General features: G+C 43.8%; 1 protein-coding gene and 2 long non-coding RNA genes across 10 annotated transcripts in view; 2 read left to right on the top strand and 1 right to left on the bottom strand.

Annotated features, from left to right (window-relative positions):
* The window catches only part of LOC131814569 (uncharacterized), a 72,301-nt gene extending 69,615 nt beyond the window's left edge, over window positions 1-2,686 (bottom strand). For all 7 annotated transcript variants that reach the window (XR_009347343.1, XR_009347342.1, XR_009347344.1 and 4 more), the window contains exon 1: window positions 2,336-2,686. This is a non-coding gene — a long non-coding RNA (uncharacterized LOC131814569). The remainder of the gene's footprint in view (window positions 1-2,335) is intronic.
* Window positions 1,666-19,982, top strand: LOC131814570 (uncharacterized). Of its 2 annotated transcripts, none has more exons than XR_009347350.1 (4): window positions 1,666-1,751; window positions 16,648-16,779; window positions 18,072-18,164; window positions 19,292-19,982. It is a non-coding gene; the product is annotated as an uncharacterized LOC131814570 (long non-coding RNA). The 2 variants fall into 2 exon arrangements; XR_009347349.1 differs by having other exon boundaries at window positions 18,069-18,164.
* On the top strand, window positions 11,655-13,122 carry LOC131814568 (grpE protein homolog 1, mitochondrial-like). The gene is given in 2 exon segments (XM_059145600.1): window positions 11,655-12,272; window positions 12,274-13,122. Coding segments are annotated over 2 exon segments (651 nt in total). The 5' UTR covers window positions 11,655-11,684; the 3' UTR covers window positions 12,337-13,122.
* Window positions 19,983-25,122: the final 5,140 nt, after the last annotated feature.

Raw genomic sequence — 25,122 nt, 5'->3', positions numbered from 1 at the left:
TCAACAAACCTGGTTAGGTTATGTTTCTATGAGTAAAACACTGTAGGTTATTAGGTAACATAAAGGAAATCTCTTTAAAAAAAAAAAAAACCACTAGATTCAGTCAGTTAAGCATCTAACTCTTGATTTATGCTTAGGTCATGATCTCAGGGTCATGAGATTGAGCCCCTCATCCAGGCTCCATGCTAGGCATGGAGCCTGCTTAAGATTTTCTCTCTCCCTCACCCCCTCTACCCTCCTCCCTCCCTCTCTCAAAATAAAATGAATAAACAAATTAAATAAAATAACTAGAGTCACCACACTGCAGGAATTTTACCACATTAAGCTTAAATTGTTTTCAGCTTTAGTTGTCAGGGGGTGGGGTAGGGAAGAACTCAACGAAGAGGTGGTGAAGGTGTTCAGGCTTTCAATCAGACCCGTGAATGTAAGATTTCACTATGCATTTCCATCATAGCCAATGCATGAGCCAGCACTGTTCCCTTCATAGACTATATATAAACTTTCTGTCTGGAGCTATAAATTCTTTTACCACCATTCAACATAAAAAACACAATCCAAAAACATTAAAGAAAAATTGGTGATTAAAGTCACAATTGACAAACACTCATGAGCTTTTAATGTTTTAAGACACCTGGGAACGGAAAGTAGTAACTAGTCTCCGATGTTCACTTTAACTTTGCAAAGTATGAAAATGATTTACACTGCCTAATGTCTATAAATATGTATAACCCAAACTTGAAATCTGCACTTTTGCATCTTGTCCCAGTTCTTTGGGGTTGGCACTCGTGGCACTATAATTCACTTGAGTACAGCCCCTCCACTGAGTCATTGCTAAAAGTAAATCAAGTGGGAGAAAAGTAAAAGAAGTGGGAGAAAAAGCAAAGAGCTACTTCAGAGCATCTGATTGCTTGTCTCAAACTGATCTACTAACCCAGACTGGAGAGATATATGTGCCTGTCTTCTTGGAGGCAACTTAGGTGTTCACATGTTTTTGAGCCCCACTAGATACTAAGCCTGCGGGAAATCTGCAATGATCTGCATTCCTCAATTACATAGTTTTTCCTTAACTGACAGTCATCAGAGTAGCTCCAATTCCCCAAATCTAAGACAGTCTTATTAACACACTGTCAACACCTCACACTGCCTGCCGCACTATCTTCAGGATTATTGAAATATTAACAATCAACAATTTCTGGGATTTCTAAAAATTGCTCTATCAAGACAACACAGTTACTCACTGAGACCAAAAATGCCGTGTTAAATGCGTATACCGTATGTATCCAAAGGGTGTAATTCACGTTACCTATTTGTGTATTACCTATTTGTGTATCCAGATGAAGGGAATCAATTATATCGAACCCCAAGGATACATTATGAATATATTTTCATGCTCTTCTTCATTCTTATCCTACAACAGTCCATAAGCCTCTTTGATTTCAGGAATTCACTCTAGAAACCAATTTCAAGGTTAAAAAAAAAAAAAAAAATCTATACAAGTGACCAAACTGTTGGCTTTAAAAATTGCTACAAATTAATTGGGAGAACTTGTGTCCAAAGAGCCTACGCCGGATTAAAACAAAAGTTGTTTTGTAGTCTGTGAATAGCCAATGATTAAGCACGTATCTTATCTCAACTGGAACGCATTTACAAGTACTTAAACTGGCCACTATTCTACATCTGTGTCTGTTACTGGAAAACCGCCTTCACGAGAAACCCAAGTTAAGGGAATGACCGTCAACGCTTTCCTGCAGGTTAGGTCCAGTTTACTGGGACTTTGCGGAGCTGTCGGTGTGTCCAGGCGGAGCGGCTCGGAGCGCCGCACGCTGCAGGGTCCCCGAGGGCTGCGGCTAAGGCCGGCAGCCCGCGGAGCCCCCCAGAGGCGCCCCTGGCGCGGCGCTCGCCCCCGACCCCGCGCGCAGGAACTGGGCGCTGCTCGCGCGCGGGGAGAGCTCGGGCACAGCGGCCACACCTGCGCGTCTCCGACCTCCAGGGGCAGCCGACCGGAGGACGCGGCCCTCAGGGAGGGGACAGACCCCACCCCACGCCCCCCTTTCTCCGACGCCCTACCGACACGTTGGGCTGTGAAACGTACGGCTAGCAAGGCAGCTCCAGCGCTGGGAGGGGAACGGGGGAGGGTGTTCCGCGTTAAGTCCGCTCCTCGCCCCGACCCTCCCCCGGCGACGACCGCGAGCCGCGGCGCGGCCTCCCCGCTTCCCGCAGCCCCAAACTCCGACCCCCGTCCACGGGTCCCGGGCCTCCCCGCACCCCCAGCCGCGCCCCGCCCCCGGTCCCCGGGCCTCCCGCCCTCAAATCCCGAGTTCCCGGGCTCGCTTACCCGGCAGGTGCTCTCTGCGAGCGGGTTCACCTCCTCCGGCCCCCGTGACAGGGCTGCAGCCGTCCGGCGGGCGAACGCGAGAGGACGCTGCCGAGTCTCTTGGCCGCCCGACTCTGGGCTGCGGGAGCGCCGGGGCGCGGATGAAGGGCCCTCGAAGGTCGGCTACTGCCACAGCCTTCGGCTTCGAAATGCTGGCGCGCTCCTCCGCCGCCAAAATTTCCAAACTTGTAGCGCAGCCACCACCCCTGAGGAGCTGAGGAGACGCAGCCGGACCCCGCTGGGGGTAGGGTTGCCCCCTGAGGCGTGCGGGGTGGGCGGGGCCAGGTAGGCGGACACCCACCTGGCGGCCGAGTGGGCGGGGCCTAGAGGCCGGGGCGGGCCGGGAGGAGGGTAGGCGGGCCGAGTGGGCGGGGCGTCCCCCCCTGAGGCGCCCCAGGCTCGTCTGGATCCCTTGACTTTTTGCTGCGGTGGAAGAGCTCCTGGTGACGATGCGACCCGGATCCCGCGAGGCGTCAGTACCTCGTGATGGATGCTGTTCTACTTGGACAGAGCCCGCACGGGGGCGGGGGAGGGGGGAGGGCGGTGGGTCCCCAAGACCCACGCTTTCCGCGGGCGCCCCTCCCTGCTGCCTTTTGGGGACTGCAGGAAGAGGGTCTCATGTCCCACAGTTTTATGGATTTCCCTGTTTGACCCCCTGTCCTGCTCACCCCACTCGCTGACCTCAAAGATCTGTGGGATCCTAGGGCATGGTCTCCCATAGATGGAGAAAGGGGCTGCCGGGGTGCCTGGGTAGCTCAGTGAGTTGGACCTCTGCCTTTGGCTTGGGTTATGATCTCTGGGTCCTGGGATTGAGCCCGCATGGGGCTCTCTGCTAAGCAGGGAGCCGCTTCCCCCTCTCTCTCTGCCTGCCTCTCTGCCTGCTGTGATCTCTATCAAATAAATAAATAAATAAATAAATAAATAAAATCTTAAAAAAAAATAAAAAAGAAAGAAAAGAAAGGGGCTGCCACCTGTAATTTTGGAAGCTCCCAACGTATTAGAAACTTAATAAATGCCAAGATCTGGTTGCAGAAACTTGGCTGTTCGTTTTTAAACTTTAAGAACGACCTTTAACTCAATGTAATATAGCTCTGCTATTCATGAGATGGTTACTAGGTTTAGAAAACCGCGGTGAGCTTAGGTGTTGTGGAGATAACTCCTTTTCAGCACTCGATGTGTTCTGTCTCCACCCCAGCCCCAGCCCAGATCCCAAGGATCCAGACCAGATTTCTCCCAACAGGAACCCTGGCTTACTACCTGAGACATCCTCCCAATAAGGAGGTCTAATTCTAGTTTTTAAAAGCTTCCATTTGGGTGCAGTTGCATCTTTTATGAGATGTTAGGATATAAAGCTTCTAAACTGCTTTTGCGATAAAAGTTCAATTGGAAATGCACACGAAGAAGATGCCGCGCGGCCCAGAACGGGACACAAAGAGAATGAGATGCGGCTGGACTTAGAACAGAAACAACCACTTGGACTCTGGGACAATGTTACCAGGTTTTGCAACTTGTAAAACATCATGCTTGGGAACCAAAAGATTATATATGTTCTTGGGTGTTGGTTTCAGGCGGCGGAAGCAGCTGTCTCCTTCCTTAACAGATTTCTAGCATTTGACTCCTAAGATTTGCCAAGTGGGTTTCATTTGCATTTGAGATGAACTTATTATTTTTTTTAAGATTTTATTTATTTACTTGAGAGAGAGACAGTGAGAGAGAGCATGAGCAAGGAGAAGGTCAGAGAGAGAAGCAGACTCCCCGTGGAGCTGGGAGCCCGATGTGGGACTCAATTCCGGGACTCCAGGATCATGACCCGAGCTGAAGGCAGTCGTCCAACCAACTGAGCCACCCAGGCATCCCTTGAGATGAACTTATGACCTTATAATTACCACCAATATGTATTAGGCTCTTCGAGTATGTCTGCTGGTTTTCATTTAAGCTTGAAAATCCTTGCCTTAGGGCGCCTGGGTGGCTCAGTTGGTTAAGCAACTCTCTCTCTCTCTCTCTCTCTCTCTCTCTCAATCAAATAACTAAATAAAAATTTTTTAAAAAGGGGGCGCCTGGGTGGCTCAGTGGGTTAAACCTCTGCCTTCAGCTTAGGTCATGGTCTCAGGGTCCTGGGATTAAGTCCCGCATTGGGCTCTCTGCTCAGCAGGGAAACTGCTTCCTCCTTTCTCTCTGCCTGCCTCTCTGCCTACTTGTGATGTCTGCCTGTCAAATAAATAAACAAAATCCTAAAAAAACAAAAACAAAAACCTGCTTTTGGAAACAAACAAACAAACAACTAACCTAAAAAAAAAAGAAAGAAAGAAAGAAAGAAAATCCCTGCCTTAACTTTGCCAGTCACCTTTTGTCATAGCACTCACCTCTGTGCCTTCTGATGAATGGGTCATTTCACTCACTGCTGCAAGCCAGGCAACCGAGGAGCTAGAAAGAGAGCAGAGACTTAACCTTTATTAAAAAAATTTTTTTTAATTTTTTCATTAACATATAGTGTATTATTAGCCCCGGGGTACAGGTCTGTGAATCACCAGATTAACGCACTTCACAGCATTCACCATAGCACATACCCTCCCCAATGTCCATAACCCAAACACCCTCTCCCTCCCCCCACCCCCAGCAACCCTCAGTTTGTTTTGTGAGATTAAGAGTCTCTGATGGTTTGTCTCCCTCCTGATCCCATCTTGTTTCATTTATTCTCTTCCTACCCCCAAGCCCCCCAAATTTCCTCTCAACTTCCTCATATCAGGGAGATCATATGATAGTTGTCTTTCGCTGATTGACTTATCTTGCTCAGAATAATACCTTCTAGTTCCATCCACATTGTCACAAATGTCAAGATTTCATTTCTTTTGATGGGTGCATAGTATTCCATTTTATCTATCTATCTATACATATATATATATATATATATATGGTGTATATATATATATATATATATATATATATACACCACATCTTCTTTATCCATTCGTCTGTTGATAGACATCTATGTTCTTTTCATAGTTTGGCTATTGTAGACATTGCTGCTATAAACATTTGTGTGCACATGCCCCTTCGGATCACTACATTCATATCTTTAGGGTAAATACCCACGAGTGTGATTGATGGGTCGTAGGGTAGCTCTATTTTCAACTTTTTTGAGGAAACTCGATGCTGTTTTCCAGAGTGGTTGCACCAGCTTGCATTCCCACCAACAGTGTAGGGTGTAGGAGGGTTCCCCTTTCTCTGAATCCTTGCCAGCATCTGTCATTTCCTGACTTGTTAATTTTGGCCATTCTGACTGGTGTGAGGTGGTATCTCATTGTGCTTTGGTTTGTATTTCCCTGATGCCGAGTGATGTGAGGCACTTTTTCATGTGTCTGTTGGTCATCTGGATGTCTTCTTTGCAGAAATGTCTGTTCATGTCCTCTGCCTATTTCTTGATTGGATTATTTGTTCTTTGGCTGTTGAGTTTGCTAAGTTCTTTATAGATTTTGGACACTAGCCCTTAATCTGATATGTCATTTGCAAATATCTTCTCCCATTCTGTCAGTTGTGTTTTGGGTTTTGTTGACTATTTCCTTTGCTGTGCAGAAGCTTTTGATCTTGATGAAGACCCAATAGTTCATTTTTGCCCTTGTTTCCCCTGCCTTTGGTGATGTTCCTAGGAAGAAGTTGCTACAGCTGAAGTCGAAGAGGTTGCTGCCTGTGTTCTCCTCAAGGATTTTGATAGATTCCTGTCTCACATTGAGGTCCTTCATCCATTTTGAGTCTATTTTCATGTGTGGTATAAGGAAATGGTCCAGTTTCATTTTTCTGCATGTGGCTGTCCAATTTTCCCATCACCATTTGTTGAAGAGACTGTCTTTTTTCCATGAGACATTCTTTCCTGCTTTGTCAAAGATTAGTTGACCATAGAGTTGAGGGTCTATTTCTGGGCTCTCTATTTTGCTCCAGCGATCTATGTGTCTGTTTTTGTGCCAGTACCATACTGTCTTGATAATGACAGCTTTGTAATAGAGATTGAAGTCTGGAATTGTGATGCCACCAACTTTGGCTTTCTTTTTCAACATTCCTCTGACTATTCAAGGTCTTTTCTGGTTCCATATAAATTTTAGGATTATTTTTTCCATTTCTTTGAAAAAAAATGGATGGGATTTTGATAGGGATTGCAATAAATGTGTGTAGATTTCTTTAGGTAGCATAGACATTTTCACAATATTTATTCTTCCAATCCAGGAGCATGGAACATTTTTTCCATTTCTTTGTGTCTTCCTCAATCTCTTTCATGAGTACTTTATAGTTTTCTGAGTATAGATTCTGTGCCTCTTTGATTAGGTTTATTCCTAGGTATCTATGGTTGTGGGAGCAATTGTAAATGGGATTGACTCCTTAATTTTTCTTTCTTCTGTCTTATTGTTGATGTATAGAAATGCAACTGACTTCTGAGCATTGATTTTATATCCTGACACTTTACTGAATTCCTGTACAAGTTCTAGCAGATGTGGAGTGGAGTCCTTTCAGTTTTCTAAAAAGTATCATATCATCTGCAAAGAGTGATAGTTTGACTTCTTCTTTGCTGATTTGGATGTCTTTAATTTCTTTTTGTTTTCTGATGGCTGAGGCTAGGACTTCTAGTACTATGTTGAATAGCAGTGGTGATAATAGACATCCCTGCCATGTTCCTGACCTTAGCAGAAAAGCTCTCAGTTTTTCTCCATTGAGAATGATATTTGCTGTGGTTTTTTTCATAGATGGCTTTGATGGTATTGAGGTATGTACCCTCTATCCCTACACTTCGAAGAGTTTTGATCAAGAAGAATGCTGTACTTTGTCAAATGCTTTTTTAGCATCTATTGAGAGTATCATATGGTTCATGTTTTTTCTTTTATTAATGTATTATATCACATTGATTGATTGCAAATGTTGAACCAAACTTGCAGCCCTAAAATAAATCCCACTGTGTCATGGTGAATAATCCTTTTAATGTACTGTTGGATCCTATTGGATAGCATTTTGGTGAGAATTTTTGCATCCATGCTCATCAAGGATATTGATCTGTAATACTCTCTTTTTAAAAAAAAAATTTTTGTTTTAAGATTTTTTTTGGCGGGGGGGGGGGGCGCCTGGGTGGCTCAGTGGGTTAAGCTGCTGCCTTCAGCTCAGGTCATGATCTCAGGGTCTTGGGATCGAGTCCCACATCGGGCTCTCTGCTCAGCAGGGAGCCTGCTTCCTCCTCTCTCTGCCTGCCTCTCTGCCTACTTGTGATCTCTGTCTGTCAAATAAATAAATAAAATCTTTAAAAATATATATATATTTTTAAATTTATTCACTTGACAGGCAGAGACCACAAGCAGGCAGAGAGGCAGGCAGAGAGAGAAAGAGAAGCAGGCTCCCCACCAAGCAGAGAGCCGATGTGGGGCTCGATCCCAGGCCCCTAGGATCACAACCTGAGCAGAAGGCAGAGGCTTTAACCCACTGAGCCACCTAGGCGGCCCTGTAATTCTCTTTTTTGATGGGATCTTTGGTTTGGGGATCAAGGTAATGCTGGCCTCATAAAATATGTTTGGAACTTTCCCTTCCATTTCTATTTTTTGGAACAGTTTCAGGAGAATAGGAATTAATTCTTCATTAAGTTTTAGGTAGAATTCCCCTGGTAAGCCGTCTGACCCTGGGCTTTTGTTTGTTGGGAGATTTTTGATGACTGCTTCAATCTCCTTGCTGGTTATGGGTCTGTTCAGGTTTTCTATTTCTTCCTGGTTCACTTTTGGTAGTTTATATGTCTCTAGGAATGCATCCATTTCTTCCAGATTGTCAAATTTGCTGGCATATAGTTGCTCATAATATGTTCTTATAATTGTTTGTATTTTTTTGGTGTTGGTTGTGATCTCTTCTCTTTCATTCATGATTTTATTTATCTGGGTCCTTTCTCTTTTCTTTTGGATAAGTCTGGCCAAGGGGTTTATCTGTCTTATTAATTCTTTCAAAGAACCAGCTCCTAGTTTCGTTGATTTGTTCTATTGGGTTGTTTTGTTTGTTTGTTTCTATTTCATTGATTTCTGCTCTGATCTTTATTATTTCTCTTTTCCTTCTGGGTTTAGGCTTTCTTTGCTATTCTTTCTCCAGCTCCTTTAGGTGTAGAGTTAGGTTGTGTATTTGAGACCTTTCTTGTTTCTTGAGAAAGGCTTGTACTGCTATATATTTTCCTCTCAGGACTGCCTTTGCTGTGTCCCACAGATTTTGAACCATTGTGTTTTCATTATCACTTGTTTCCATGAATTTTCTCAATTCTTCTTAAATTTCCTTGTTGACCCACTCATTCTTTTGAGAGATGGTCTTTAGCCTCCATGTATTTGAGTTCTTTCCAAATTCCCTCTTGTGATTGAGTTCTAGCTTCAGAGCATTGTGGTCTGAAAATATGCAGGGAATGATCCCAATCTTTTGATATGCGATGAGACCTGATTTGTGACCCAGGATGTGATCTATTCTGGAGAATGTTCCATGTGCACTAGAGAAGAATGTGTATTCTGTTGCTTTGGGATGGAATATTCTGAATATATCTGTGATGGCCATCTGGTCCAGTGTGTGATTTAAGGCCCTTATTTGCTTGGATGATCTGTCCATTTCAGTGGGGGAGGGGTGTGTGTTAAAGTCCCCTAATATTATCATATTATTGTCAATGTGTTTCTTTGATTTTGGTATTAATTGGTTTATAGAGTTAGCTGCTCCCATGTTAGGGCATAGATACTTAAAATTGTTAGATCTTGTTGGACAGACCCTTTGAGTATGATATAGTGTCCTTCCGCATCTCCTATTATAGTCTTTGGCTTAAAATCTAATTGATCTGATATAAGGATTGCCACCCCAGCTTTCTTTGGATGTCCATTAGCATGGTAAATTATTTTCCACCCCCTCACTTTAAATCTGGAGGTGTCTTTGGGTCTAAAATGAGTTTCTTGTAGACAGAATATTGATTGGTTTTTTTTTTTTTTTAATCCATTCTGATACCCTGTGTCTTTTGATTTGGGCATTTAGCCCATTTACATTCAGGGTAACTATTGAGAGATAGGAATTTAGTGCCATTGTATTGCCTGTAAGGTGACTCTTACTGTATACTGTCTCTGTTCCTTTCTGGTCTACTACTTTTAGGCTCTCTCTTTGCTTAGAGGACCCCTTTCAATATTTTCTGTAGAACTGGTTTGGTGTTTACAAATTCTTTTAGTTTTTGTTTGTCCTGGAAGCTTTTTATCTCTCCTTCTGTTTTAAAGGACAGCCTGGCTGGATATAGCATTTTGGCTGCATGTGTTTTTCTCATTTAGTGCTCTGACTATATCATGCCAGTTCTTTCTGGCCTGCCAGGTCTCTGTGGATAAGTCTGCTGCCAATCTAATATTTTTACCACTGTATGTTATAGACTTTTTGTCCTGGGCTACTTTCAGGATTTTCTCTTTGTCACTAAGACTTGTAAGTTTTACTATTAGATGACAGGGTGTGGACCTATTCTTATTAATTTTGAGGGGAATTCTCTGTGCCTCCTGGATTTTGATGCTTGTTCCCTTTGCCATATTAGGGAAATTCTCTACAATAATTCACTGCAATATACCTTCTCCTCCCCCTCTCTCTTTCTTCTTCTTCTGGAATCCCAATTATTCTAATGTTGTTTTGTCTTATGCTTTCACTTATCTCTCAAATTCTCCCCTCATGGTCCAGTAGCTGTTTGTCTCTCTTTTGCTCAGCTTCTTTATTCTCCATCATTTGGTCTTCTATATCACTAATTCTCTCCTCTGCCTCATTTATCCTAGCAGTAAGAGCCTCCATTTTCTATTGTACCTCATTAATAGCTTTTTTGATTTCAGCTTGGTTAGATTTTAGTTCTTTTATTTCTCCAGAGAGGTTTTCTCTAATATCTTCCATGCCTTTTTTGAGACCAGCTAGCACCTTGAGAATCATCATTCTGAACTCTAGATCTGGATATTACCAATGTCCATATTGATTAGGTCCCTGGCCTTCAGTACTGCCTCTTGTACTTTTTTTTGTAGTGAGTTTTTCTCCCTTTTCATTTTATCCAGATAAGAATATATGAAAGAGAGAATAAAATACTAAAAGGGTGGCAAAGACCCCAGAAAAATGTGCATTACCCAAATCAGAGAGACCCCAAACTGTGGGGGTAAGAAAAGGGGTAAAAAGAAGTAAAAAAAAAATTATAAGGGTGCTTGGGTGGCTCAGTGGGTTAAGCCTCTGCCTTCGGCTTGGGTCATGGTCTCAGGGTCCTGGGATTGAGCCCCGTATTGAGCTCTCTGCTCAGCAGAGAGCTTCTCTCTCTCTCTCTCTGCCTACTTATGATCTCTGTCTGTCAAATAAATAAATAATAAAATCTTTTTTTTTTAATAGAGAAAAAAAGAAAAATATATATATATTAGACTGGTGAGTGGAACAGAGCCACCCACTTAATTTTGACTGTATTTTGGTCTCTTAGAAGAAACTATCTCCCAACATTTTAAAGAAAGAAAAACTTTTGGGGCACCTGGGTGGTTTAGTGGGTTAAAGCCTTTGCCTTTGGCTCAGGTCATGATCCCAGGGTCCTGGGATGGAGCCCCGCATTGGGCTCTCTACTCAGCGGGGAGCCTGCTTCCTCCTCTCTCTCTCTGCCTGCCTCTCTGCCTACTTGGATCTCTGTCTGTCAGATAAATAAATAAAATCTTAAAAAAAAGAAAAACATCTATACACACACACACACATATATATACATATATACGTATATATACAAAAATAAGGGTAAACATGATGAAAGGATGGAATATGACTATAAAGATGAAAATTTTTTTAAAAAATTCTAAAAAGGAGTTGATAAGATAAGTTGGTTGGGAAAAGAAAGAAAAAGAAAGTGGAGAGAATTTGCTCAGGCTGGAAACTAGAACAAAGCCCTGTGCTAAACTTAGGGTATATTTTGATCAATTAGAAGAAGTTGTATCCCAAAACATTTTTTTTTAATTTTTTAAAGATTTTATTTATTTATTTGGCAGAGAGCACAAGTAAACAGAAAGGCAGGCAGAGAGAGAGGAAGGGAAGCAGGCTCCCTGCTGAGCAGAGAGCCCGATGGGGGACTTGATCCCACGCTTCTTGCTTGGCAGGGAGCCTGCTTCTTCCTCTGCCTCTGCGTGCCACTCTGCTTACCTGTGCTTGCTCTCTCTCTCTCTCTCTCTCTCTCTCTGATAAATAAATAAATAAATAAATAAATATTTTTTAAAAAGTTAGATACAATGAAGGATAAAATATGACTATAATAATGAAGGTTCAAAAAGATTTTTTTAGGGCAGCGGCGGTGGCAGTCATGGCGGCTCGGTGTGTGAGGCTGGCGCGGCAAAGTCTCCCAGCTTACCTGTCTCTCAGACCATCTCCTCGGCTGCTGTGCACAGCTACAAAACAGAAGAACAGTGGCCAGAACCTGGAAGAGGTCGTGAGTCAGAATGAACAGAAGACAGATACTCCTTCCCCAGAGAAGATACTCCTGGACGAGAAGGTCAAGCTAGAAGAGCAGCTGAAGGAGACTGTGGAAAAATATAAGCGAGCTTTGGCAGACACTGAGAACTTGAGGCAGAGGAGCCAGAAATTGGTGGAGGAGGCAAAATTATACGGCATCCAGGGCTTCTGTAAGGACTTGCTGGAGGTCGCAGATATCTTGGAGAAGGCGACGCAGAGTGTCCCGAAGGAGGAGGTCAGAGACGACAATCCTCACCTCAAGAACCTCTATGAGGGGCTCCTGATGATGGAGGTCCAGATCCAGAAGGTGTTCACCAAACACGGCTTGCTGCGGCTGAACCCCGTGGGTGCCAGGTTCGACCCCTATGAGCACGAGGCCCTGTTCCACACACCAGTGGAGGGCAAGGAGCCCGGCACGGTGGAGCTGGTCAGCAAAGTGGGGGTACAAGCTGCACGGGCGCACCCTGAGACCCGCACTGGTGGGGGTGGTGAAGGCAGCTTAGTGGCCTCATGGGGCTCCCGTGGGTTCTTTGCGATCCCCTGCTGTAGCTCTTGTGAATACCTTTGACCCTTTCCCTGTCCTTGTTGGAAAGCTTTAGTAACCAGTGGCTAAACAGAAAATGAAGCCGGTTGCACAGATGCGTGAATGAACTTAAATTCGGGAGTCTGTTCGTTGATTTTTAATACACCTTTCATCGCTCTACATGCTTAGAGAACAGGCCGGCGGGACACGACTGGACCCAGAGGGTCATGAATCATGCTCTAGCTGGTTAAAGCCTAGCGACGTCCAGGTACCATAAATGAGTCAATGCCTTTGGGAACCCCACTTGGGCTGCGCGCTGTGGCTCACCCGGGTCCCGGGCGCTCAGCCCGAACCTTCCTGTGCAGAAGGGAAGGCAAGAGCTTGAGCGTGTTCTTCCTGCTTAGAAAAGTTTCGCCATGCCCTCACTGAAGAACATACAAATTCATTTGTAATTCGTTACAGTCTAGCAATGAAAATACCCGACTTCCGGCTTCCTTCTGGAGATGGGAAGTGAGCACATGTGCCTGAACAGGCCTCACCAGCTTATTTTGCCCGTTACTGAATTTAACAAAATCAGTCACTCTTGACCTTTTGTTAATCTATTTGCAGAAATGTTCAGATCTCTAGTAGCCACTTACTGATGACCGGAAGGTCTTTACCGTAGAAAGATGGACTTGCTCAAAATCCAAGGATTGCATGCTTCGTACATTTTAAATGTCAATGTTTAATTTTCAAATTTTATTTAAGAGGATTAAAGCCCTAATGCGTTTATTTTCCTATTTTCTGGAAACTGTTTTGTGTACTTTGGTGGAGGAGACCCACCTACACTGAGCAGGATTCCGCTTTCCTGCTCTCGGCTCAAATCCCAAAGCCTTGTGCTTGACACTCAGACATGCCACACGTGGTAGCTTCCCCGTGGGAAGGGAGAGCAGGAGGAAAACGGGGGGGGGGGGGGGGGGGGGAACCTTGGCTGGGGACAGATGTTGCCATCCACGGCCCTGGGGAGGGGACTGGGGACGGGTCTGCACCACTCTGTAGCCCCCTCTGTTGCTCATTCACAATGGGGTGTTGAGAGTGAGCGGTTACAGACCAGACAAAATCCAGCCTCCTGCTATCTGTGCTGTAGAGAGGTATGTCTGGGACCGAAGGCCAACACTATTAATTCATTTACTACGTAAGAAAGGTGGGGCGGTTGACTTTGCTTGTAATTTTGAAAGATGTAGGTAGTATTCCCATAATTAAAAATTTAATTTATACTAAAAAAAAAAAAAAAAGATTTTTTAAATGAAAGGTATTGTTAAGATAAACTAGTTTAAAAACATTAAAAGGGGAAAGAGTAAAAGTTAAAAAAATTAGAATAAGAAAAAATAAGTTAAAAAATTAATTAACTTTGCAAAACTAAAGAATTATGGGGAGAAAGCCATGAATTCCATGCTTTGCCTTCTCCTCCTCTGGAATTCCACTGTTCTCCTTGATAAGTGAACTTATCAAGTGTTGGCTGAATTTCATGCTGATCTTCTGGGAAGGGGCCTGTTGTAGTGATTCTCAAGTGTCTTTATCCAAGGCAGAATTGCAACACCCTTGCTAGGGGCCAGGCTAAGTAATCTGCTTGGGTTTGCCCTTGGGAGCTTTTATTTCCTGAACATGTTCCATAGAGCTCTGGAGAATAAGAATGAAAATGGCAGCTTCCTAATATCTGGCCCAGAGGAGCCGAGAGCTCGGGGTCCCACTCCTCAGTGCACCCTCAGAGAAAAGCACTCAGTCACTCCTATCTCCCTGTCCTCTGGCCGCACTCCAAGCTCACCCATCCTGTTACCATGTGTCTCTGTCTCTGGCACACAGCTCTGCCTGGTGTCTCAAAACCCAGCAGATCCCTCCCACTCCAATCTGTGCATTGTCCTTTGAAACACACATACAAAATTGAATTTTGCATACTATTTATCTATTTTTTTTTTCTGTTGTTGCTTCTGATTTTGGTTCATAAGAAATCTTGCCCAACCGGAGGTCACAAAGATTTACCACCATGTGTTCATCTAAGAGTACTATAGTTTAAGCTCTTATATTTAGATCTACATTTCATTTTGAGTAAATTTTTGGATCTAGCATAAGAAAGGGTTCCAACCTTATCCTGCAGCTTGTGGCTATCCAATTGCCCCAACACTATTTGTTGAGAAGATTATTTCCCTCATTTGAGTTGTCTTGGCGCCCTTGTCAAAAATCAATTGACTGGAACACCTGGGTGGCTCAATTGGTTAGGCGGCTCAGGTCACGATCCCAGGGTCCTGGGATCAAGCCCCATATCAGCCTCCCTGATCAGAATCTGCCTCTCTCTCTCCCTCTGCCTGCTGCTCTGCTTACTTGTGATCTCTCTCTAATCTCTCTGTCAGATAAATAAATAAAATCTTTTAAAAGAAAAATTGACACTAAATGTAAGGATTTGTCTCTGGACTTCCCATCCTATTCAACTGATAAATATGTCTGTCCTATCACTGAACTGTTATACATACTGCCTTGATTACCATAGTTTTGTCGTAAATTTTGAAACTGGGAAGTGTGAGTCCTTTGACTTTTTCAAGATTGTTTTTGGCTATTGCTGGTACCTTGTATCTCCATATCAACTTTAGGATTTGCTTATAAATTTATGCAGGAAAAGCATCTGGGATTTTGATGAGGGTTTTGTTGAATCTGTAGATCAATTTGGGAAGTATTACTGTCTTAACAGTGTTAGCTCTTTTGATTCATGAACATGAAATGTCCTCCCATTTATCTAGGTCTTACATTTCTTCAAGCAATGTTTTGTAGTTTTCAAAGTGTAAGTTACACTTCCTTTGAAGAAAGATTTTATTTATTTATTTATCTTAGAGAGAGAGAGCACTCAAGGAGGGAGAGGGGCAGAGGGAGAGAATCTCTGGCAGACTCTATGCCTAGCACAGAGCCCAACATGGGGCTCCATCTCATGACACTGAGATTGTGACCTGAGCTGAAATGAAGAGTCAGACACTTCTGACTGAGCCACCAGGCACCCCTACAGTTCTTTTTTTTTTTTTTTAATTTATTCCTAAGTATTTTTTATCCTTTTGTAAACTGAACTGTGTTCTTATTTTCATTTTCCAATTGTCCATTGAGAGTATGCAGAAATATAATTGATATTTTTCTATATATATTTATAAATATATATATTTAGGAAATATATATTTCTCTCTATATAATTTAATATAGATAAATTATATATATATATATATATATAACATTTCTATATAGGTAGATAGATAGATAGATAGATACAACCTTATCATCAGATTGAGGAAATTCCCTTCTATTCCTAGTTTGTCAAGTGTCGTTATCATGAAAATGTTAGACTTTTGTCAAATGCTTTTTCTGTGTCTGTTGAAATGATCATGGGTTTTTTCATCCTTTGTTCTGTTGATTTGGTATATTACAATGATTGAACTTCTGTATTTTGAATCAACCTTGCATTCCTGCGATAAATTCCACTTAGTCATGGTGTATAAGCCTTTTTATTACTGGTGGATTCAGTTTGCTAGTATTTTGTTGATGACTCTCACATCTATATCATAAAGAACTTTGATGTGTTGTTTTCTTGTAATATCTTTGACTGGTTTTGATAACTGGGCAAAATCTGACCCTATAGAACAAACTGGGAAGTATTCCCTCATCTTCTGTTTTTGGAAGAGTTTATGAAGAATTGGTATTTATTTTTCTTTAACTGTATAGTAACATTCATCAGGGAAGCCAACTAGGTCTGAACTTTGCTTTGTTGGGAGTTTCAAAATTGCTAATCTAATCTCTTTTTATAGGATCTTCCAGTTTCTTTTTTTGAATGTTATTTCGTTATGGTTTCTATTCCTTCATCTGTGTAATCATTTAAAATATTGTTTTATAGTCTCTCCCAGATAGTCCTGTGTAGTTTCTATTTACTGATTTTCTTTTGTCTGGTTTGGTTATTTATCATTTCATCTAGCCACGATTGTGTTTACTGATTCTCTATCATGGTAAATCACAACATTTCCTTATCTGTTTTGGGAATTTATTGTTGTTGTTTAAGGTTTATTGAAGGTATCACAGCACAGCAAGAAGATTCAAATGACTCTCCATGGTATTTTGCAATTCATCCCAACTGTAGACTGCATGACCTGCAGGTTGCCAGACTGTCCAGATCCAAGAGTTTCAACATTTCCTTAGTGTCAGAATCAACTTCAGTGATTTCCTGATCCAGGATGGAGACCTCAGCTACATTATCATCTTTCCTTTCTCTCTTCTTCTGCTGCAGATTGATGGAGATACCACTCACTGGGCCCTTCTCACTCCACTTTGTCAGATGTGTGGCATGGCCTGTGTTCTTGCTGGGAGTAATGGCAATCTCCTCGCACACCTGGTTGTTGGCATGGGAGTCATTGTCTAGGTACATGTAATATTTCTGTGTGAATGGAGCCCATGTTGGTGGCTCTGGTAATTATCACGAGGTCATCTTTAGTGGTGATCCACTTTGTCTACAAAACCCTCATGTGGCCTGGGTTATAAAGTGTTCCTTCAGACAAGCTTTACATACGTTTCTGCCAGGCACTCCAAAAAGATCACCAAGGGTGGGGCACCTGGGTGGTTCAGTTGGTTAAGCATCTAACTCTTGATCTCAGGACAGGTCTTGATCCTGGGGCCCTGAGTTCAGGCCACACATTGGGCTCTACACGAGGTGGAGAGCTTACTTCAGAAAAAATAAAAATAAAAAAAGATTACCAAGGAAGAGTATAAAATTCAAACTTTGCTCCTGCCCCATGTCACAGGCCTGGTAGGTTAATTTCTCTTAGGATGGTATTTTTTTCTACTAAACACCCCAATAAAGCCAAATTCCTCTGTACCCCTACCCAAAAGTACTTTCTAGTGCCCCTCTAACTGACATGCAGTCTCCTAGGGTCTCACTGGTGTGAATAGGTCTTGTGTCTACTCTCCATTTTGTACAGGTCACAAGTCCTTATACAAGCAGGACTTAAAACATTTGAAAACTCTGACCACTGGAGCGCATCTCCAGCTCTAACACTCCCAACCCCACACCCAATGGCTGCCATATCATCTGTCCCAAGGGCTTGTTTTGCTTCCCTTTGTGTTATTGGCGTTTGGTGTTTCCTTTATTTTCCCCCCAAACTCAGCTGCATGTTAAAATATTTTTGTTACATTTTATATGTAATTTTGAATATTTATAATTGGGTGAAAAGGACTTTGTAGCCACTTGTAGCTACATCCATGTAGCTGCTTATGGAGTGATAAGCACAGGGCTAGGAGACAGAGGATCACGTTCCAGTTTGCCTCTATCAGTATGGAGGACTAGGCGTGGCATTTTCCACTTCTTGGTCTCAGCCTGTTCACCTCCAGAATAGGGTGGTTGGTCTTCAGGTTACTGTCAGTTCTAAAATTGTCTGATTTTTTTTTTTTTTCCAAACTTCTGTCCACAGTGCTTACTCTGAAGTCTTATTCTCTAGGCACAGATTGGCTTCTGTGAGGAGAGGCTGTTTGCCAGAGGCCAAGATAACCTGAACAGTCTTTACTTTTCCAAGAGCAGAAAGGGAGAAACACTTGTCTGTTGTCCTGAAAATCCCTCAGTGATTGGCTTCATGGGGGGAATTGGCTGCATTTGTGGGAGTGGATAAGCCTGGCCTGCCTTCATTTGCCCTTTTGTTTTTTTCCCTGGGAAAACAGCAGCAGAGGAAATTCCAAACTTCCTTTTCCTGAGCAGCTTTGTTTTCTGTATTTAATGAATGCCAAACATCAACCATGTCTGCAAATTTCCTCTTTGTAAGTAAGACTTAAATCCTTGCCCCATGTACCCAATATTTCATCTCGATATGATAAGCACGATAAGTTCTGGAACAATTTTACCTTGATTTGGGTTTTTTTCTGGGAGGACAGACTTGGGGAAAGACACTTTGAAGGGCTTTTATAGAAATCTATGGAGCCAGACAGACAATTCTCACGTCCTTCCCTGTGGCTGCTGTGGCAGCAGCAAAGCCAGAACACTGGATTGTCAAGTAACCCCGCCCCCCCGCCCCAGAGTGAACAGCAGGGTGTGCTGAGAGGGTGGAATGTACTGGAATATTCTTTTCCACTAGGACAATTTGTCTTTCAACACTTTAGTTCTCTTTCCAATAGAGCAGAGGCCTGTCTCTGGTGAACTTTTTCGTCTGTACCTCCACCTTACTATGCACCCATGTTTGTGTCCACGGACCTGCCAGGTGCCGCCTCACCAGACGGGCCCCTTCAAGCTTGGACCCAGGCATATCTAGTGAATTTGTTTCCAGAATAGCTCAGACCATCTGTTACCTTTCTAACATTGTCCCTCCACTCTGAGTCTGAGTTTTCATAGATCTAGGAGAGCAATAAATGAAGAGAGAAATGCAACCATTTCACTAAAAAGGGAAGTAGTAGCCCTGAGGATCTTGAAATTCGCCATAAAATGAAAATTTCTAGTAGGCAAATGCATGCAATTATAAATAATTAGGCAAAAACCTTAACTAGTAATTTATGCGTTTCTTTAAAAAGGTCCCTCACATTGACATTGACCAAGAAGCAAAAGAAGGCTGAAGAATCAATGGGAACTCTGCTGAGTCCAAAAGGCAGATTTTGCCATGTAAGCCAGTTTGTAATGTCCCATTAATTCACTCGCTATAAAACTTTAAGCATGTGTTTGGCTATGATGTCAGGCAGTACTCTGGGCCCAGAAGTAGGAGTCACAAATTCATGGTGGAAAGAGCATCACCATTTTAATACTCTCAAAGGATGCACTCACCAATTAAAAGCATGCATTTATTATTTGCATTATTTGTTGTTTTTAGAGATCTTTAAAGTCTGCAGTCACTATAGCCTTGGTAAAGGAACAAGCAGGCATACGATGTCAGATACTCAATGTCCCTTTTCTATTATAGGGTGTAGAGAGCAAGAAACTTGAATTTATGGTCTTCCTTGCAATTAGAAGTGACAAAAGAGACACCATCCTCACCAAAGAGACAAAGTAAATAAAGTTCTGCTGAGAAGGTAAAGCAAAGTAGTTAGGGTTTGGACAATTGTTTGTTTAAACCCCGCCCCCATAACTTCCTAAAAAGAAGATGGTCATGTCCATGCAAGAAGTGGCCGCCATCTTGCAAGCTCCAAGCACCAACAAGACTGATGCCAAAGAATTGAGAGGTGTATGGAAGGAGAGAACGAATGGGACCCCAACCATGTGAGCACTGAAGTTTCTGTTCTTTGCGGCAGAAAGCATTCCTAAGTGACATATATTTTAATTAAAATCTGGGAAATTTTGTGATTGCGTTTATGTCAACGTATACAAAACATGATGAATCTTCGAATGAAAAATCCAAAAAGTGAGAAAACACATTTTGAAACTTTTAAAAGATTTAAATGTCTTCATTTTGGAGAAGACCGTATTTTGCAGATAAAATGAAAAGATCTATAGACTGCCACATAAAATTTTGATTATGGAGAACCAGAGTGGGGAATGTTATTAAAATTGAGACTCTCCTAGAAAATCCTAGAAAATTGTCTGTTGAGTTTATATCTTTAAGCCACTTTTTTAAAGCACTTTTATTTTACTTTAATCAGAGAATTTAATTTTACACCCACTTTCCAAGAAATACGTTTCTGAATCATTTTTCAAAAGTATGCAAATAAAAGTCTTGTAGAGATAAATCATCTACTTTGCTTTTGAGTCAGTCATTGTTCCCACAAAACAACTGACAATATTCCCAGAGGACACAAAATAAAAGTATTCATGCATTATTATTAGCTAAAAAAGATAATCCATCTCTTGGCCTATAATTGAGCTCATAAGTCTCAGAAGATTTCCCCTAATCAGTGGCTTTCTTCCAAACAAGAAAGGAGATGAGATTTTGGTGCAAAGTGTCATTGGAAGCTCCTTAGGGGGTAAAACATTTGCATCTTTGCTATCAAGCAGGCCCATTATCTGGGTGTCTGCATTTTCTCCTGTTCTGATTGAGTTAGCTGTTGGGTTCTTGAGTAGACTCAAGTGTAGACTCAATGCCTCTTCCTGTAGAAATAGCTGCTGGGAAAGAGGAGCCACATTTGTGCCTTGTGGTGTTCCCAGGCCATTGGAAGCCTGACCTTGGCACTGAAGTAGCCCGGGGCTCCTGGGGCCTGTCCCTACTGCAATGTGCTGACTCAGGTGTCCTGCTGGCATTGCAGTGGGATAGGGTGTGATGATGGTGTGGTGGGAAGATTAGCTTCTAGTCTTGGTGATAATGGTCCCTGTGTGACTCGGAGCCAGTCATGCCGTGTCCCTGGCCCTTTGTGTCCTAATCAATAGGAATGGGTGGGTAGACAGTATTCCACATGGCCCTGAGGGTAGTGAGGGCCACGCTTTCCCCAGCAGCCCTTCTCCAGAGATGTGGCTACCTGGCCAGGCTCCCTATCTGAATATACAGGAGGGAGAAGCAGTGGCGTAGACCAGGCAGTCGCCCTGCTCTGGGGCCCCTGGCCAGGAGGAGGCTGGGGAGGGCTAGAGCTGCCTTACCAGTGGCTGAGGGAAGGTCCCCGGTCCCTATTCTGGGACTGTAGCATGCCCACCCCGCCCCCTTCACAGCTGCCTTTGATCGCCAGATTACTCCATTTCACTGTCAACAGATTGCAGTTCACCCTGAGATCAGCTGACCTGCTTTTCACCCCCAGCTCTGGCTCCGAGCCTGGTTGTAAAGTCATATGGAATTTCCACACCCCTCATGGGCAGGTGCATCTCAAGTTTTGTGATTATTATTATTATTATTATTATTATTATTACTTTTTGAAGGTGAACCCTTCTTGGTTTGACTTTTTGACTTTTAGCTGTGTGACAGTCGAGAAGGTGACCAGCCACAGACGGACCAGGTGACCAGGCTGAAACTATGCTGGGCTTCCCTGGGACTCCCAAGCCGCTCTTTGCAGAAAACCACCTTGGAGGAAGCTATACCAGATGCTGGAATTTGGGCCCATGCCCCAATCTCTGATTTCAGTTTCCTGGTTCTTTCCAACCTAGTTTGGCCCACCTTTCTGTGGCTGGCCCCTCAAACCCCCTCCACCCCTGCCTTTTAAAGTCATTGCTCTTGGCCTGGCTTTGCTGCTCCTGCTGCCAGACAGAAAGCAAACCCTTCTGTGTCTTGTTTGCTGTGTGTCTTTGGGCAAGACATGTCACCCCACTGAGTCTTTGCCCCCCCCCATCTGAAAAATGGGAATGAGATACTGGGAGCTCTACGTACATTGGCATGGACAGAGGTCACTGTAGGCTGCTGAGACCTCCCCCCCCCCCCCATTGACGCTCCTTACGTCAGATGCTACCTCTCACCTGTAGGGTCTCACTCCACCAAGCCCAGAAGGGCTCGCTCTGGGGCATAGCGTGTCTGTGGAGGCACTGAGAATCGCAGGGTGGGGGAAAGTCCCCAGGGTCATCCTGTCACTTTGCTACTGTAAAGCATTTACTTCCAGTAAAGTTTTAGTTTGTTGGTTTTTGTGTTTTGTTTTTTTTTTTTTTCAAAGTCCAAGCAGAGAAGCTCCTGACATTCTGCTCTCGTCCATACCTGTCTCAGCCAAAAGATGGTGGGCATCTTGAGGGCAGGCTCCGCTCCTAGCTCAGTGCCTGCCTCCATCACTGGAGAGAGAATTTAAATCAATCTCCTTCCCTGTCGAAAGGACGAGCTCCCTTTGGGACTGGAATTTGCCATCTCCTTCAGGGTCACGTGATTCTTGGTTTTGGGGTGCCCCTGATCCCCAGGCTCTGCCTCAGCCTGGTCACCCGGCTGGTGCAGCAGGGGCCCTTCATCCCTCAGGGGTTCCCCTAAGACCAGGCTGACGCTGCACAGGATCCATGACACGTCTGGTGAGCACTTCTGGGCCTGGAGATGGGTTCAAAGATGGGGAAAAGTGATCCCGTTACCTATATTTGAGCATTTGAGCATTTGCTATTTTGTTCATCGTGGATTCTTTTTTTTTTTTTTTTTTTTTTGCATTCTACTTTCTAAAACATGTCACGAGGTAGATACTGTGCCGGGTCCATTTACTCCCTCGCTTTATGTGCGCAGCGCCGTGTTTGTGAACCAGACAGATACGGACGGACAGAAGGATTGTCCCAGGGCGCCCAGCCCTGCAGTTCCGCTCTGCCCTTCACGGAAGGCCTCTCTTGCTGTACAGTTTGCACAGACATGGAGCCCCTTCAACCTTCCTGATGCCAGCTGCGGCCTGCGATCCTGCAGGGCCAAATGCGTCCAGACAGCCGGGACTGCCCGCCATGTCCACTAGATGGCGCGCAGGCTGCGCAGGTGAGCGCGGCTCGGCATCCTGGGGCTGGGATTCCATGACTCTCCTGCCACCGTGGAGAGCACCTGCTTTGTTGATCTACCACCACAAACCCAACGCATAGGGGAGGATACTGCGGCCGGGAGGCGAAATGACTCCCCTCCTAGCCCTTAGTTCCTAAATACTATCAGCCGTGGCCGGGGGACGGCGTGGGGGGGGGGGCGGTGTCTGGCATTCTACCTGACACGCCCCAACTTCTTTTCCTGCCTCAGTAGCTCTTGATCTGTTTTAGAGGCATCTTTTAACAACCTGGTGAAAGCTCTAGGGACCCCCCTTGGAAAAGATTTGAAAGTAGTTTCATAGGCTTCGAGAAGAGCGCAGAAATAGATTAAGAGCCTCTTTCCTATGTGTTTGCGGTAGGTATGGCTGATTAGGGGTTTGTAATTAATTCTGCACTTTTGGTTTCTGATACAAATCTAACCAGGTATGCCACCCATTCATTCCAGAGCACCAGCTATGTGCCAGGCACTGTTCTAGGTGCCTTTATGGAGTTTCTGTTCTAGAGCGGGAGGGGACAAGGTAAACGCTGACAAAATTGTCATAGCCATTGTTGTCATTCTCTCAATGGTTCCAGTTCTCCTTGGCCTGGACAGTTGGATGTTACTCCCTGGCCTTCTTAAGGTTAAGTGAAACCATGTGGCCAGTTCTGGCGAATTAATTGTGAGAAGTGGTGTGTTATTCTGGGCCAGAACATTTGACAGTGGGTGTGAGACCCTTCAAAGCTTTCCTTCTGCCTCCCTAACATGGCAACTGGAAACATTTCACACTGAGGCTGCACACTCAGCCCAGATCCCCAAGACGTGCAGCCTGAGTGAGAAATCAACATTTGTTTCTCTAAGTCATTGAGATTTGGGGGGTGTTTGTTGCCATAGTACGACCTCATCTATTCTGATACAATGATTTAAAAAAAAAAAAAAAAAAGGAAGAAATGTAATTACATTGGTGGCCAGAAGGAGATCAGAGCCATGGGGAAAAGAAAAAATTGTGTAGGTTAAGTGGTATTGGAAGCGGGGGTGACAAATGAGGTGGGATCCATTGAGAAAGTGGTTTTGGAGAAGGAAGCAAGCCATGCAGGTATCTACAGAGAAGAGTGTCCTGGGCAGAGGGAATGGCTAGGACAAAGGCTAGAGGCATGTCTGATGGCTTCAAGGGGCAGCGACAGGTTGATGTGATTGAGACAGACTTTGAGGAAGGGTCTGGGAAGTAACAGAGCATCATTACATGGGCCCCTGTGGCCACGGAAAGATGTTGCCATTTTCTATGAGTGAAAGGGGAACCTTCGTGGGGTTTGAGCTCAAACACAACATGACATGATTCACATTTTCAAAGAATCAGTCCAGCCTTTGGGCTGAGACCATACTGTGAGTGGGGGTGGGGCAAGATGGAAATGGGGAAGCCTATTATAAGGCTACTGTGTATTGTAGGGGAGCGTTCCTGGTGGCTCATGTGGTCAGTGAGAAGTGGTCAGATGACAGATCCTAGACATAGTTTGAAGATGGAGCTAGATTTCTTGATAGATTGGATGAGGGATGGGAGGGATTCAGGGCTTTGGCATCATCAAATAGGAGGATGGAATTGCTATCAGCTAAGGGTGGGGGAGGTTATGGATGGAGGAGGTCTTTAGGGGAAGAGGAGGAGTTTGGCCATGTGAAATTTAAAATGTCTTTAGAGGATGTGGGAGGAGCACTGAACATATGAACTGGGAGCTGGGAGAGTACAAACTTGAGAAGAGTTGATGGAAAGATGGTATCAACCGTTTAAGAACTTAAAACACTTCGGCTGGTTATAAAGAGAAACTTTTACATGCACCTTTATCTATATACACAGGGCTGATTCTAAAGACTTCAGATGAAAATTATGGACGATGAGGGTAGCTTACGTTTGATGGTGTCAGAAGAGTTTTGTTCTCTGTGCTTTAGGAATGTCAAGGGCAGGATCCATTACACCATGCAATGCTCCCTCCATCCCTTCATCTTTTTCTTTTGGAAAAATTTTTAAAAGATTTTGTCAGAGAGTGCATAGGAACACAAGCAGGGGGAGTGGCAGGCAGAGGGAGAAGCAGGCTCCTTGCTGATCAGGGAGCCCAACATGGGACTCAATCCCGGTACCCTGGGATCATGGCTTGAGCCAAAGGCAGACACTTAACTGACTGAGCCACCCAGGCATCCCCCTTCATCTTCTTCTAAATCCTGGGAAAAGCTCTGCTTTCCCTGAGGAAATGAATATGCTTTGTCCTTCCCCAAAATGAAAATCGTGAAAAAAGTGTGTGTCTCTTTTCACTTCAGCTGTCAGGGAGCTTGAAGTCAAATTAGAAACTCAACTGTAATACATTATAACCACTTGGGTCTATAGAGGCTGCATATTTGTGTTTTTACTTTCTCCCACCTTGATTCCTACTTTTAATTCCCAGTCTTAG

Source organism: Mustela lutreola, chromosome 14 (genome assembly GCF_030435805.1).
Source record: "Mustela lutreola isolate mMusLut2 chromosome 14, mMusLut2.pri, whole genome shotgun sequence".
Lineage (NCBI taxonomy): Eukaryota > Metazoa > Chordata > Mammalia > Carnivora > Mustelidae > Mustela > Mustela lutreola.
This window is presented reverse-complemented; position numbering and strand designations above follow the sequence as displayed.